Source organism: Anopheles funestus, chromosome 3RL, assembly GCF_943734845.2.
Source record: "Anopheles funestus chromosome 3RL, idAnoFuneDA-416_04, whole genome shotgun sequence".
Lineage (NCBI taxonomy): Eukaryota > Metazoa > Arthropoda > Insecta > Diptera > Culicidae > Anopheles > Anopheles funestus.
The window spans coordinates 12,882,925-12,898,170 of record NC_064599.1 but is presented as its reverse complement, the minus strand read 5'-3'; the positions used below and the strand labels follow the sequence as shown (position 1 = coordinate 12,898,170).

The 15,246-nt window shown below is 45.9% G+C and overlaps 1 protein-coding gene across 4 annotated transcripts in view; it reads right to left on the bottom strand.

Moving 5' to 3' along the window:
- Positions 1-15,246, bottom strand: part of LOC125771415 (filamin-C) — a 37,288-nt gene that overhangs the window by 12,556 nt on the left and 9,486 nt on the right. For 2 of the 4 annotated variants that reach the window (XM_049442004.1, XM_049442000.1), the window contains exons 2-7: positions 14,242-14,595; positions 13,532-14,182; positions 12,979-13,463; positions 12,723-12,909; positions 11,017-12,655; positions 10,785-10,952 (exon numbers count right to left, since the gene is read on the bottom strand). In XM_049442004.1, coding sequence (XP_049297961.1) covers positions 10,785-10,952; positions 11,017-12,655; positions 12,723-12,909; positions 12,979-13,463; positions 13,532-14,182; positions 14,242-14,472 — 3,361 coding nt within the window. In that variant the 5' untranslated portion in view covers positions 14,473-14,595. Of the gene's footprint in view, positions 1-7,244; positions 8,138-8,729; positions 9,030-10,784; positions 10,953-11,016; positions 12,656-12,722; positions 12,910-12,978; positions 13,464-13,531; positions 14,183-14,241; positions 14,596-15,246 lie in introns of those variants that run through there. The other 2 variants (XM_049442002.1, XM_049442003.1) reach the window with 2 other exon arrangements.

Sequence of the window (15,246 nt, the reverse complement as noted above, 5' to 3'; positions counted from 1 at the left end):
GGGAAAATCGGGCGTCGTCCGGCCGGAGATTATCTCCTGTGCGCGAAGCGCTGGAATGGAGTGCTGAGGTGTGAAAGCTCTCGTAACACACATTTGAGCTGATGAGATGGGCTGATGGAAAATGGTTCCTTCCCGAAACCTCGATGCAAAGAGTTTTTTTTTATGTTCCACTGTTTGCGTACTGTTTTTTGAGGAGGATTTTTCTCGTGTGAGATCTCGACGGCAAGATCGCCGTTTTAAGGAAAGGTATTTGTAAATATTAATTTTGCCATCAAAACAGCCACTCCCGTATCTCGTGGATCAAAAATGAAACTCATGTTGACTTGTGTTATACAAACACCAGTACCATTGCAATGCAGTTATTCAACTGCACCAAGGCTGGACGTATGATGGACATGCAGGAATTCGTCAGTCATCGAACCTGGTCTGTGTGGTCGCAACGTTGTTCGACGTGGCATACCAGTTTGCTTGCTGGAAACATGCGGAAACCGAAGTCCAACCGATGTCCGAGCCCGCTATTGGCAAGCAGACTTTCCGGTTTTTGGTAGCATATTTCGGGTAGCGTCTTATCCATCCTTCATCTTCACGGGACACCGTGGAGGGAATGGTTCACTCTCGCTTTCTGCATCGCGGCAACGGTGTCTAGAGAAACTCCATCCTGGACACCGAGCGATGAAGCGATTGTTTTTCTTTTTTGTCGATTAATTGATCATTCGTCTGTCCAACCGGCGGGAATGAAAGGATGGATAAACGCTCTCTCCAAACTGTGCGAGTGTGTTCCAACCCTTGTGAGTGAAGATGAAAAGAGAAACTGTGTCTCTCATGTGTGTGCGTGTGGCTATGTATGGACCAATGGTCGAGTGAAAGTGCCCAGCGTGGCCGTAACGATGGCAGGAAAAACGGTCCATTCCAATCGGACTCGTCCGTTATGTTGTTTCTTGGCTACTTGCTCTTCCTAAAGCGCACACCCTAAAAATCATACATCTGATCGATTCGTCAAATGAAGCTTCCATCTCGATCGAACAGGGACCGGTTTCCGTTTAGACACGGCGTGCGTTTGTCCGTACACATTGTTCATGTTTTCGCCATTGGGGTAATTAACCCACCTTCCCGCCGTGGGGAAGGCTGGCGGGGAGAATGGTTTCGTGTTGTTTTTTGTTATTGCTTTTAATTTTATTTCCATTCCTTGCTGTGCCCATCTTTACCGTGAGCATCATCTTCATCATTCATCACAACAACACTCCAACGCGTTCGAGGTCGCTTCCGTTCCGAATCGATCGGCCGAAAAGTGTGTCCGAAAATTTGTGGCCGGTAAACGAAAAGTTTCATTTTCACCAGAAGTTTCATTTTCCTTCGGCGCATCGTCATTCAGCGTACATCCTTTTGTTCATCTTTCTTTCTTTAAAGAAAAATACACCGTCCGACGTCCAAATCCACTCCGCCCACCACGTCTAGTATAACAGTTCTTCATTGCTATACGCATGGGAGGAAAACTCATGCGAACACCACACCTGAGTTTTGCCTGGGTGGAAACAAAAACAACACCGAACCAAAACTTTACACCCCCGGCCGTTCGGTGAAAGTTTTATCAATAAACATGAGCTCACTACGCGTTTGATTCGCACGCAGCGTCCAGTAAGGTCATTCATGACCACGCGAGAGCCCATTTTCGGTGCACAAAACCTCAGCGGAAAGCATTTCTATGTAGCAATGTTTTATGCATGCAAGCACAGAAAAAGGAACTGCTTTTGTAGCTTGTGCTGATGGACAAGCAAATGACCTCAAACGGAAAGTGGGTCGGTTTAAAACAGTCACATTTGTTTTACGTTGTTATTAGTGTGTTTTTTTTGGGGAGGGGAGAACTTCACCCTAGTGCATGCATTGTGCAGGCCGGCAAAAGGAACCTTTCCGAACTGGACAGGGACTAATTTGTTTGTCATGATTTGAGCTACCGTCGTGCTGGCGCGCTTTTTTTTGTTTGAAAGTTATCCCACACATACACAATAACATAATTTATGTGAAAGGGTACGTTTTTATTCTCACAGAGGATTATAAAAAGCTAATCTGAAGCTTAACAAAATTGATGATTAGCAATTTCTCCCATGGTCAAAGTCAGTTTAATCTACAGGAAGATTCTAATGAAGGTAAAGCCACGAATTCCTCACCCGATGAACCTAATCGACACGAACGACCACACGTGGAATACGTGGCATTCACTCGCAGCTTTGCTGTGGTTGGGCCGATGTTTTGATTTGCATTTCGCTTCCCATTCCGTTGGCGCGTATGTCATCAAAAGCGTTGTTCGATCGCTTGTTTGGTGGCTACGCTCGAGGGGTGCCCCCATGGTTGGAATGTCGTTTTGTTGGATCTGTTTGTCGTTTTCTCGCAACGTGAGATTGCTGCTTGGGCCTCACCCTCCATTGACGGTTTCGAACAGTTTGCGAAGAAGATTGAGAGAGGTTGGGCCAGCAAAGAAAAGAACTAAACGAACAAGCACATTTTCTCCACTTGGCTTTAACGAAAGGACCGGTTTTCTTTTCGGCTGCTAGTTGAGAGTGTGAAACTGTAAGTGTGTTTAAAATTATCATCTATTCCAGCAAAATACGGAGGCAACGCTTCATCACGAAGCTGCTATAGAGTAATTTAACAACAAAAGACTCACAGTGTGTGTGCGCGAAACAGCGACGAACCCGCGAAATGAAAGGTTGAAATAGTGTTGTATTTTTTTTCCTGTACTTTGCGTTAAAATAAAATTAAATATGAGTAATGGCACTTGTGCGTACTAAATTCAACGTCCATAAACAGTTGGACGAAACTAAAAACCCACCATTCCGGACAGTTCATCGACCGTCCGCCGACGGACAGAAAGCGCCGCACACATTATACCGCTGGTGGTATGGTGAGTTAAAATAATTCAAATGCTGCACGTTTCATTTTCGTCCATAACCACTTACGCGTGTTATGTATTGCCGAAAGGAAAACAACAACAACAACAAAAAACAATGCTACCAATTCAGAAGCATATCAATCATTCATTCAAACTGCGCCACGTTTTGTATCGCCGAAGGGGCAAACCGCTAGCAATGCTTGCATAATACGTTAAAATGCGAATATTAACTATTCGTTTCGAGTGGTCAGCTACACTAGTTTGACAGGTGCACTTTTCCTTTCTATTATTTCCAATGCCGAAAATTTGATCGGGTGTTTTGTTTTAGTAAAAACCGGGAGGCGGAAAAAAACACAAATCCACCGGAAATACTTGCCACTTGTCACTCCATGATCGAATTAACTTCAGGCGACAAACGATTTAGTGATGCTTGTTATAAAACGTAAGAAACGCCTAAATTTGGTACTACCCAAACAAAATGGAGCCTTTCACAGCCGGCGGCACCATTGACGCAATGTTTCACTTGAAAACTACGGAAATAAAACGAAACTGCCTGGGCTCGTTTCACCCCAGGGAGGGTTTTTGTTTTCTTCAGCGCAATTCTAGGCGCAAAGTGTTTAAAATTCGCACTCAACAAAAAGGGTATGACAATACGGCAGCACACCAAAAAATGTATGGCATTTCAATGAGAAAGTGAAATAAATGTGTGTGTTCCTACTTTTGCTTCGTTTTACTTCCCAAAATGCTTCTGATGCTGTGTGTGCTCGCTTACCTCTTTCTGTTTGTCTGCGGTTTAGGTAAGTGCAAAACTTTCTCATGTTGGAAAATTCGATATTTAACCGGTAAGATGAAGCCCTCCGAGACGGTTTATCCTATTAATAACAATAACAACAAAACGATTGCACGAATGGTACATGCAGACGGCTGGCAGGGCGCTTGCCAACGTCGATGGTCAACAGGGAGGGTTTTCTTCCGATGGAAACTTTCTCCCAACGCGTGACTCCTCTCAGGCAGCTGCATCATGTGCAGTTGCATACATGGAGCGTTCCTTTGCAAGTGTTTTTCTTTTGAGAAAAAGAGAAAAAATTCACCACGACGAGACACCGACGCAGCCAGCCCGGTTTTAGGCCATTAAGCATTGACACGCTCGATTGGTGCCGCCGGAAGCGAACGTTTTTGCATGGCGAGGGGGCTTAAAATCGGTTTTATTACGTAAAATTACCATGCCACCAGCACGCCTAATCGTTCGGTAATTAAACTAACAATAAAGCACTATATTGGAGGGTGATTTTTGGGGCTATCACACGAACAGAGCCTAATTACGACGGAAAACCCTAATCGCGTTGGTTAATTGTGGATGAAAATATTCGTGGTTCAAATATATTCGACTACCGTACGTTATATAAACATTTCCACACACACACACTCACAAAATTAAAACGTCATACGCCACATGCTTTCGATCATTTTCTGCACGTGTGCACGCATCTGGTCGAGCGCATAAGATAAGAGCCGTTGCGCTAACAATCGTTCACAATTACAGCGCAAAATTTAAATCGCATCCCATCAGCACATTCACTTGCATTTATTGAGTTTGATTTTGCATTTGCAAGCTGTTGTGGCACTGCTGCGTTTAGATGATCGTAGCTCGGCGCAACGATGGCAAACAGAACGCAATCGAAGCGCTTTCTCTTAAAAGCACTTTTAAATTGCGAAAGCACACACACCGAGCGAGCGGGGCAGCGATGTGAATCTGTCCGATACTCTATCTGCTTGCCTGCATACATGCTTGAGGAAAGATGCGTCTCAGCCATCGCATCAAGCAGCCATCATTGTCGATGCTGACTGCTTCGTTGGGTAGAGTGAAAAGCGACGACTCGTTATCGCTGTTTCACTATTGCGCCCAATGTTGAATTTATTTGAGTTTTGTTTAGGTGGTGCCGTAGCGTTTCGTAACGCGTATTAAAGTTCGGTAAGTCATCGACACCTACACCCAGAAGTATGCAATGACAGCAGAAGGTGCAAACAGTTATTTCTTAGCTTCAGGCGTTCTTAAAGCTCAATGTTGACGTTTTTCTGCCCTTCGCCGAGGAGTGCCAGTCAGCGCAAAAATTGCATCAAGTTGTTGTTCCGATGTGTCATCAACCTTGAGACTGTTTTGCGTATGTTTTGGGGGCAAAAAAGCGTTGTTCTAAATTTACTTGAAACAGACAGATAGCAAAGTGTGATTTTTGCTTTAATAAACAGTTCTGGAGAAATGCTAAAGTTTGCAAAATAAAGGAGAAGCAAAACAACTTCGTTAGTTCCGTGTGAAGCGCAAGCCTTATACAAAGACCACGATACACGATCGTGCCCTTATGAGCGATTGATGAGGCAAAACAGACTGGGTGTTTCACAATCCACTGCAAAACAAACACCGTACCGCAGTACCGTTGCAGTTCCAGTTGCACTCCCGTGTTGCACACGTTTACCAATCTTGAATGAACGTTTCTGTGTGCGCTAACGTTTCGTTCTCCTTTCAATAAAGATGCAGCAAAGTACAGTGCCTTCAACATACGCCAACGTATGAAGATCAACCCACGCACACGGGCACGATCGTGTGCACGAATGGAGGAATATGTTTTGAGAAGAAAAGAAAAAAGGGAAAACATTTACAACCACATACGGGAAACGAGTTTTTCCCTCGAGAGGTTGTGGTTTAAAGCCACAAAGTCCGTCCCGTTTCGTTGGCCAACAAGCGCGACTTTTATACTTTGTTTTTGCGACTCACAACCCGGGTGAGTGTAAAAGGTCTCCCCTGTACGCAATACGGATTGTTTTGGGTTGTGTTAAAGCTTTAGCCTTCGGTTGATACGCACCATCGTCCGAAAGGCCAACGATCGCGCTGCAACAAACGAAGCTGTTGCAATGTGACGCGATTCAAGACAAATGTCTTCCGGTCGCGAGTTGAGTGATAAATCTTATCATTGTTTGTGGCGTGAATCTAGTCTTGAAGGTTAGCAAGCCGATTCCGGCAGAAACCGAAGAAAAGCGTACACAAAAATAAAAGGAAAATGGCACCATTGTTGTTTGGTACCGTGGATCTCGCGATGGTAAACGATGCGTAGGACAAAACAAAACAGCGCTTTTCTTAAAGCCCTGGTGCGGTGGTTCAAGATTTGAGAGGGAATAAAGTATGTACAGGGTCACTGACAGACCCCTGCCAACTATGGTTGGGGTGATGAATGCGAATGTGTAGGGTAAGGTAACCCAGCTGAACGATTTCCTGCCTGCATTGAATAGCCGGCCAAATAGACGAATGCGAGTTGTGGAAATGTCTGCATAACCTTGAGTTTTGTTTGTTTTTTTTTCTTGCGGTATCTGACACCACCACAATCTCTATTTTGGTTGAAAATTAGTGAATGGGGTGTTAGATTTTCATATGCAAAAAAAGAGATCGAAAAACGAATCAAGCAAGGGCATGCCTGTCAGTGCATTAAAGCCCATACCGAACCGATAGCTAAAGGAGGTTAGCTTTTTTTTTAATTACCACCAATATATATTCCCAACAAAAGTACCGTTCTAATGGAGCGTACCACCTTCCATTCCGATGGAAAAAAAATCAACCGAAGAGCAGGTTCTGATCGAAACGCATTCTAAGCGCATTACATTTCATCATCATTAATCTCAACGAAGTGCACATTCCACCAGGAAGGAGGTACTGGTATGGGAAAGGGGGAAAGAATTATGCTCTCACCCCTGATACCGGTGCCGATTCGAACGGTATTCTCGATGGCGGAAATACACAGGTTGCCCTTAACAGTAAGATAGCAGCCCCGAAACGTACCACCGCCAACGGGCCAAAGGCGGTTTCTCTCACCAAAAGACTTACCCGTACCTTTATCCCTTCGATGGTGTTGCTTTTTCTTTAATCTTTTCAAAAACCTTTTCCACTCCCCCTCCTGCTCAAATCACCGATCGCAAGCTGTACGGAGAGAGAGAAAAAGAGCACAAACGACGTAGCACGACGGAACAGACCGTAGAGCTGGCAAACGCGAACATTGAAAAACCGTCCAGAATCTGGGTCAACTTACGGCCCGCGCAAGCTGGGAATACGTTGAACTCCGGCAACACGCCGACGGGCTGGTGAGTAGATTTAGAGAAATACACAACCACTGGATGCTGAGTTCTACGGGTTGAATGTGTGTGTGTATAAGCGTATAATAACTCCCATCGATGATCGAGTAATTTTAAAGTGGTATTTCAATCATTGCAATAATTTGGACAAGCTTTGATTGGGTCGATTTAACGGATTAAACAAGAAACCAGTGTTTGGGAATATGTTTTTTGCATAACGGGCAACAAGCGATGAACTTACGTTTCTTTTAGTTATCCTATCGTTAAACGTTGCCCACTGGTCACGCCACCGCCGGAAGCTTGCTGCCTTCGTTGATACTGTTGCTGATGCTGCTACTGCTGACGATCGATGTGAATGTGGATTTTGCGAAACAAAACCAACGATGTACAACATAAAGCTCAGCATAAACCGACTGCATGATTAAGTGAAATGAGCAAATAAGCGACAAACCCCACGAAAGGAAACATTCAAATAGGCATTGAAGTTCTTCAAATTTGATATTTTCTTCGTCGATCTTTCTGTATCTTCTGTATCGCGCAAAACCAATCACCATTGGGTCCACTCGAACGGATGCGGTGCGGGGGAACTACATTGAGCAAAAGGGAATCGTATCGTGACGTTTAACATCGTCGTGCATACGCACATCAGAATGATTATCTACGTTTGATGCTAATTCGCTCACTCCAAAAAAAACCCTTTCTCACGCATTCCACACGCACACACACGTTTCTTATGGCGGCCCTTATTAACATCCCCACCACCAGTGTTAAAAAAAGCAAAACAAAAAAAAGCTACAGCATAAAAATTATGCGCGATCATTACGAGGAAAGAACGAGGAAGAAAATTTAGAAAGCTAAATTCCAAAACAAAATCGAAACGAAGCAATAACGCTAGTCAGGAGGTGGAACAGAAAAAAAAACGACGGGCGACAAAAAGGCAGCAAGGAAAGAACTTGTTGATGTTGATGTTGATGCTGCTGCTGCTGGGCTTTAGATGCTGCCATATTCGATGGTTGCTACCAATGCGGGGCACGACGGGGTGCTACAACATGTCCCAATCTCTCGTTGTGTTGAGAACGGAATAGGGAAAGGAAGGCCGAACCGAAAAGGTAGCCGTCACAACACCGAAAACAGGACCGTAACTCGAAACCAACCCGTCGAACTTGTCACGTCATCGTTGGCGCGTTGCATGCGTTCGCACGGAGAACAAAACCCGTTCAAGATGGCTTCCCTAAGAAAAAACCCGAAATCGTGTGCAAAAGATCACTCGCGATCACGCGCGCGCGCGCCAACACGGTACCGAATTCTGTGTCACTGGTTTTTGTGCCGATGCTTTCAAACCCGCTAATAGACGTCGTTTTCACACTGCTCCAGCACGGTCACGGTGAATAGTACCAACAACAACAAAAAATGAAGATAAAACTGGAAAACGGCGCTCCCGGTGACACGGTTTAAAGTCGCGAGATGGAGCCACCGTCCATCGCCATCGGTAGAGGTTTCGTTTCACTTGTGCGCTGTTAAATTCCCACATGCAAACTCCACGGTTGAGAAACGGGACAAGGAAAGAAAAAAAAGGGCGCTGCAAATATTTGCCCACCCCTGTTTCGGTACAGGAGAATGCTTTTGTTTCTTTGGCGTTTCGAAGCTTTTCTAATGCCTTTTCACGCACACGGTCGCATCTATACATATACACTCGTACGCAAGACAGCTCGAGACTCACACACACCTGAGATAAATTTCTTCTCCTATCCCACACACACACACAAACACACGCACACACACGGTTTCCCCCGATACACTATCTTTTCCAAGATCCCTCGTGGTACGGGTTTTTGCGATCGGTTTTGTTCACTCTAGCACATTTCTTCTTCTTGCGTTGTATGTGGTGGGCATACCGCCCAACCGAACCCTTGTCGTTTCCCTTCTTGGCACCCTCCCCCCGCTTATGTTTATCTCAAGAGACGCGCAGATGACGAGCGATCGCACGCAAGACGCACCCTTCCCGGTTAACGATCGAAAGAAGACTTACATTTTCTTCACGATCGTACTGATCTCGAGCTCACCCTCGATGCGGTTTGCTATGCTGCGTGGGCTTCGGTTCGCTCCCGCTCGCGCTACTCTCAGGTGACGCGCTGCCTTACGGGGCTGTGCGCATGCATTTAGGGGTTGTTTTCTCGCTCTCGCGGTTATGTGGGCTTTTCCGCTCGCGAGGCACCGTCGCTCAAAGTAACCGGAGCGGTGAGCATGGAATGCCATTCCCAATGCCAATAGCAACATGAACATGAGTTTTCTTGAATGTTTTTAAAAGTACTACCAAAAACCATTTATAAATAAATTATCAAGAAAATTTTCCTTCCTTCCTTTTCAAATTTTTAAAACATTTTAGATGACATTTTTTTTAATTGTCGAGTATAAATAATTTATAAAATTTTAAATTAAACGAATATTGAATTAATAAAATTAAAAAAAATAATAATGAAACAACTTGTGACATTAATCACAAAAACCTTCGGCTGAATCAATAAGCACTTATCAATTACTACCGCATGAACACCTCAAAATGAACACGGCCGGGTAGGAATGGAAAATTGGCTGGTTATACACACGAGATGGAAGCCTTCAATATCAGCCTGCGATCATGCGTAGGGCCATGAACTTGTTCATCCATTTCGAGCAATATTCACGCTTCGGAGAAGGCACTCGTGAATGAAATGATGGAATTGCATTGTTAAGCTTATGAATAGAATTATTGAATCCATTAGCGATTAATCATAAATACGACACACTCCAATGGAGACTACGCCCTAGGTGTTGCTGGACATGGTTTCCCGAAACAGTCACTTCCTGAACATCATCGCTAGCTACAGTGTTGAAAATCGAGGCTTTTTCACGTGAGTAATATTCAGCTAAACACGTTTATGGTTGTATTTTTGTCGGCTAAACGACAATACCGTTTGATGGATGGAATGCATTATCGGAATCGTGATACCTTTTAATTGTATTTTTAATTTGCTTTTTAACTACTACGAATAAAGTTTGTGGTAGCGCAAAGTGCCATTCACTTTAAACGCGGTAAAGACAAATACGAATTAAATACAGCTCATCGACCCTTGAAAGACAACACAAGTGGGTGGTTGTAAACACTGATTAAACCCATTAATGTTTGTCTGTTCGACGAGGAAATATTAAAATTTCAAATCAGGTGGAAATATAACATTCCAATCCTTGCTATCCATTTCCTGTCGTCGATCATCACCTAAATTGTGAAGTTGTAATTCACACGAAGAATTCATTTCTTTCTGTATTCTTTGTTTTTTTTTAATCAGATTCGTTATTATTTTGTGTTAACCTGATAAGAATTAGATCCAATATTTCTCTTCAAAATCGGTGTGTTCTGCCGATTCATCCATCAAACAATATGTCGAGCTAACCTTATGAGGCTTCAACTGAATATTTACTACAATACAAGCTTTATTTAAATACGCATCAATATAATAAGAATGCATCCCTCGCGACGTTTGCCCAAAAACGATGAATAATAAATACATTTTCCAGCGATAAAAGAAGCATCCTTCTCATCCACCACGCGTTGTTTGCCAATGGCTGTACGGTGGAGGGCTGCTTTTGTTGGATAGTATGAACATTCTCGACAAGATCAATCCTTGGAGCACATGAGAAGAATTAATAATACGACCCCACAGTGATAATCTCTTCACACAACCCTAAGAATATTGCTGTAAAACCAAAGCGCTACCTAAAAGAGATCCAACAGTTGACTTACCGGGAACGGTTTCCTCGTTGAAGGTGATCTGTACGGTGTGGGTACCGGATTCGTGCGGAGTGAAGCTAGCGATGAAACGTTGATTACCTAGTGCTCGCACCGCCGACGTTACCCGGCCACCGTTGACGAGTATCTCCAGATTTCCCGAACCGGCTTGCGATCCATCGACTGTAAACAGATTGAAGGTTAGAAACTCGGGCTCGGATGTTGGAGCTGGTCCCGTGTAACTTACTCTCAAACTCAACCGGACGTCCGAGCACACCGTCTGGAATATCCTGCACGCGAATCGCTCGGGCACCGCTCATATCACGTCCGATCGGTTCGAAACCACCCTTCAGTTGTGATGAACTGTACCGTTCGTACTTTTCGTTTGACTCCGTACGATAATTTTTCAGATAACCACCAGCACGGTACAGTCCTTCATCTTCGATGATTGGACGCTTGGATTGCGCTTCAGTTCCCAGCGAGAATTTGTTAAAGTGCGTATTCTTTTCCGTTTGATTGTCCAGCGTTGAGCGATCGTATGTTAGGTCGGTATTGAGCTGCCTTTCAGTTAAATTCGCCAATGATTCCAAGGAGTTCTGTGAGAACAAGTGCTTTGTCTTGTTGATCACATCGTAGCTGTCTCGTCTGGAGGGTTGTCCTCCATTGGCACTGCTAGCATTCACCTTGATGTTGGACGAATAATCCACAACATTGGTTGATGTCGTCGGAGGACTTCGAACTACTCGCTCGAACGTGGGACTATCGCGCACAACGTCTCGTGTTACAGTAGATTTGTAGGTCGAGTTCCTTTCGGTTACCTTGTACGTCCCGTTGGACTTTTCATGCATTGCAATCGGACTCGCAACACGTTGCTCCGTCACCGGAGATGGAATGTAGCGCGTACTGGACGTACTCGTACTGGTAGTTGTGATCAACGGCTTCGGACTGCTGGTACCGGCCCGGGTATCCAACAGCGTCGCCGATACTGTCTGAGGACTTTTCAGCCCCGGACTGGCACGGATGTGCGCGATCGGACTGTCAGAATCCAGCATCGTACGGATCGTTTTCGTTGTGTGGTTTTCCGTCCGAATCGTTTTAACGTACGAACTGGAACCGTCATCCGAAAGCCGTACCGGACTCTTCAGCTCATCGGAATCGCGACGTTGCGACAGTATCTCCGTACTGCGACGAAACCCTCCGTAATCGGTTTCCGTGGTCGGGAAGATCAATTTAGGCGAAGGGCTGTGTCTTGCCGGTGACATGACGCGGCTCGTATACGTCTCCTTACTAGAGCTCTTGATGAAGCCAGGTTCGTAGTCTTGTGGTGATCGCGAGCCTGACTTCGGTACCATCGTGGGCGAGTAAATATCCCGACGCAACGATGAGCTGTCGGTTTTACGCGTCAACGACGATGAATTGAAGTGGTACGAGGGACTCTCCGAGCGCAGCTTCCCATCATGCTGATGTGGACTGGTGCGTGTTTTACCAGATCTACCCTTCGAACCGACCTTCATTATAAAAGGGGATCCCTTAACATCATATCCGTTGAAGTACACGTACACCCGATGTTTCCCATTGGAACGAGGCATAAATGTAACCTGGTACTTGTTCTCCTGTAGCTTTTCCACCGAGCAAACGAGCGAGCGCTTTTCATGCACGATGTCTACATGCAGCTCACCACTAACTCCGACACCGCGCGCATCCACCTCAAACGAGTGTGCCCTCAAAGGCATGGCACCGTCGAGTCCGTGTACGGACACACCGCTCGGATCAAACACGGCACACGTGAAAGGGCCGCCCTGGATGTGGCGGCCCTGGTATGTTATGGCAATTTCCCAAACGCCGGCTTCATCCGGCTTGAAAATGGCACTATGTCCTTCCTCGATCTGGAACAGGATTTAAGAGAAGGTGGATTAGTGAAAATCGTTTAAGAAGAAATAATTCTTCAATTACCTTCTTCAATGGACACTTGAGCGGACGCCCGGAAGGACTGTAGGCGGTCACTAGGATGTCCTCGGTTTTCGGCGCACCGGTTGCGTTGACCAGCACTTCCACAAGGCTTCCGAGGGCGCACGGGGCCATACCAGGCGGGGCGACATGTACAAGCCTTGGGAGTACCCGGAAGAAGTGTCCACCAAGTCTGCGAAAGAAGGTTAAATCGGTTAGGACGTATTACCCAAGTAACTATTTCCACTGATATGCTACTTACTGGTTGTCATCGATCTCAAGTACGATCTCGTGCATGCCGTACTTATCTGGCACAAAGGTTCCTTCACCGCGCGAACCCAACCGCACCTGGTGCAGTGTGTTCGTGTTGGGCATGCTGATGTACGCCTTCACTTTCGCCATATCCACATCACGCGACAGTGCCTCGACGCGGAACTCCGTCGGTTCACCGACCCGGCCCGACGTACTGTCCAGATGGACGGCAAGCATGTTGGCAAGCGGAGGACGCGGTATAACCCAACGCAACCAGGTTGTGTATGCCATCACGCCCAAATGTTCCTCGTCCGCTGTGGCCATATCCTTTGCGGAGAGTACAGGCTTTACACCAAGCTTTAGGCCACCATCGATCACCTTCTGCTGATTGTTCTCCCACTGGGATGGGTCGGAACTAAGCTTGGCAGGATCGGGCACGGGTCCACCGAGATCTTTGATGATTTCGCAAAACACTTTACCATCGTTGAAGTCACTCTAAAAGTAGAAAATAAAGTGCGAATTAGTTAGACCATCTTATGGAAGACATGAAGTCCCAAGCTTACCGTAAAGTTGTTAACAGGACGCTTGATTTGTCCGTTAACCCACTTCATCGTGGCGTTGTAGCCTGGTCCACCTGGTCGCATAAAGTACGACAGATACGTCATGCCGGACAACTCATCCAACCATCGCGATGCAAGGTACTCCGGTTCCAGGACCTTCGGAATGCCGAACCGCTCGTACGCCAAGTGCATTGCCCGTTCGCAGTTGCGCACCGATTCGTTCTGATTGAGTGTGCGCCAATGGGGGAATAGGCCCGGCTCACAGTAGTCCAACAGGGCGGACAGCAAAACGCCGCTGTTCCAATCCGTAGTCAGATTGCTAACCTTACAGTCGGGCAGTGCGGCCTGTAACCAGGCGAGCATCAGCTTACGCGGCGGGAACTTGCTACGTCCAATCTGATAGCGCACGATCAGTGACCATATGAGGCCAAGGATCAGCTTGACATTTCCGTTGACAATGTCCACATTACCGATGTTGACGAGCTTGACACCATCCGCTTCGATTGCGTTCAGTGCCGTAGTGACGTTCTCTATATAGTGATGCTGATTAGCTGGCCGCTTGTTCCAGGAAGGTTTGAGCGGGCGCTTCTGTAGTCCTTCCACCAATGCGCAAAGTAACGTACCATCGCAAAAGTCCTCGTGAAATTCAATCACCTTAAAAAAGGGAATGTACGTTAAATGGAAATTCTTCATCAAAAACAATTCAAACATACCTGCAGTCCAGATTCTCGCAAATGTTCATTCACCCAGTTCTTGAACGTGTTGGCCTGTATCTCAACCCAAAGATCCTCGTTGCCGCGTATGTTCATCCCCTTGGCGGCAGTACCCTCCGGCGATCGGGCCACCAACCCCGCCTGGGTGATCTTCTGCAGTTCCGTCTTTCCATCCGGTGTGTGCTGCAGCAGTCCGGCATGTGTAATTTTGGCCCCCTTTGGAAGCTCCATTATGGTGCCACTGGTTCTGTAGGTACGCGGATCACTAACAACGACACGACCTCCGATCACTCCGACTCTCTGGATAGGTGCGCTTTCCGGTGCTCAAAAACTGTTGCTGCACATTTTACGAACCTGTTTCATAAAATGCAGAAAGTTTAGCGCTTCTTGCTTTGCAAGTAAACAGAAAGAAAAGGCAAGCCCCTTGAAGAAAAAAGCCGCCCTATTCTGTTGATAAGCCGTGGTTAAAAATTTTCAGATATAATTCTTGTCTTTCGCTTACGAGCGCAGCTAGTCGAGTGAACCGCTCGGGGTTGTACGCGGGTGGTTTTGTACGAACGTACGCGGAGGACATCGATCGCAGTGTACCGCAGTCGTTCGCACTCATTGCGCACACAGTAACGTCGGAACGGATGTGAACGGGGTTGTTCGATTTTTAGCTCGTCAAAAATTCATAAACCATCCAAAAAGGAAGGAAGTCGGTGGAACATTATCGCCGGGTGCGGAATTTTGTTACACGACACAAGCGGAGACATGTGGAGGAGATACAATAATAAACGCACCGCAGGACATCATCGCGCTTTGATTGACGCTGATGGTACGATGATGGACGCATGCAAGGGTTTTGCAGACAGTTCCGCAAACTGTGCTGAAGGACTTCCTAATATGTTGCGCGTATGACATAAAATATGGAGTGCAAAAAGGAAACTTTAATGCCATTTTGTTGTGGTTGCTTTATTGTAAAATCATTATGACTTTTTTCATGGTATATTGAGCATGACCGAT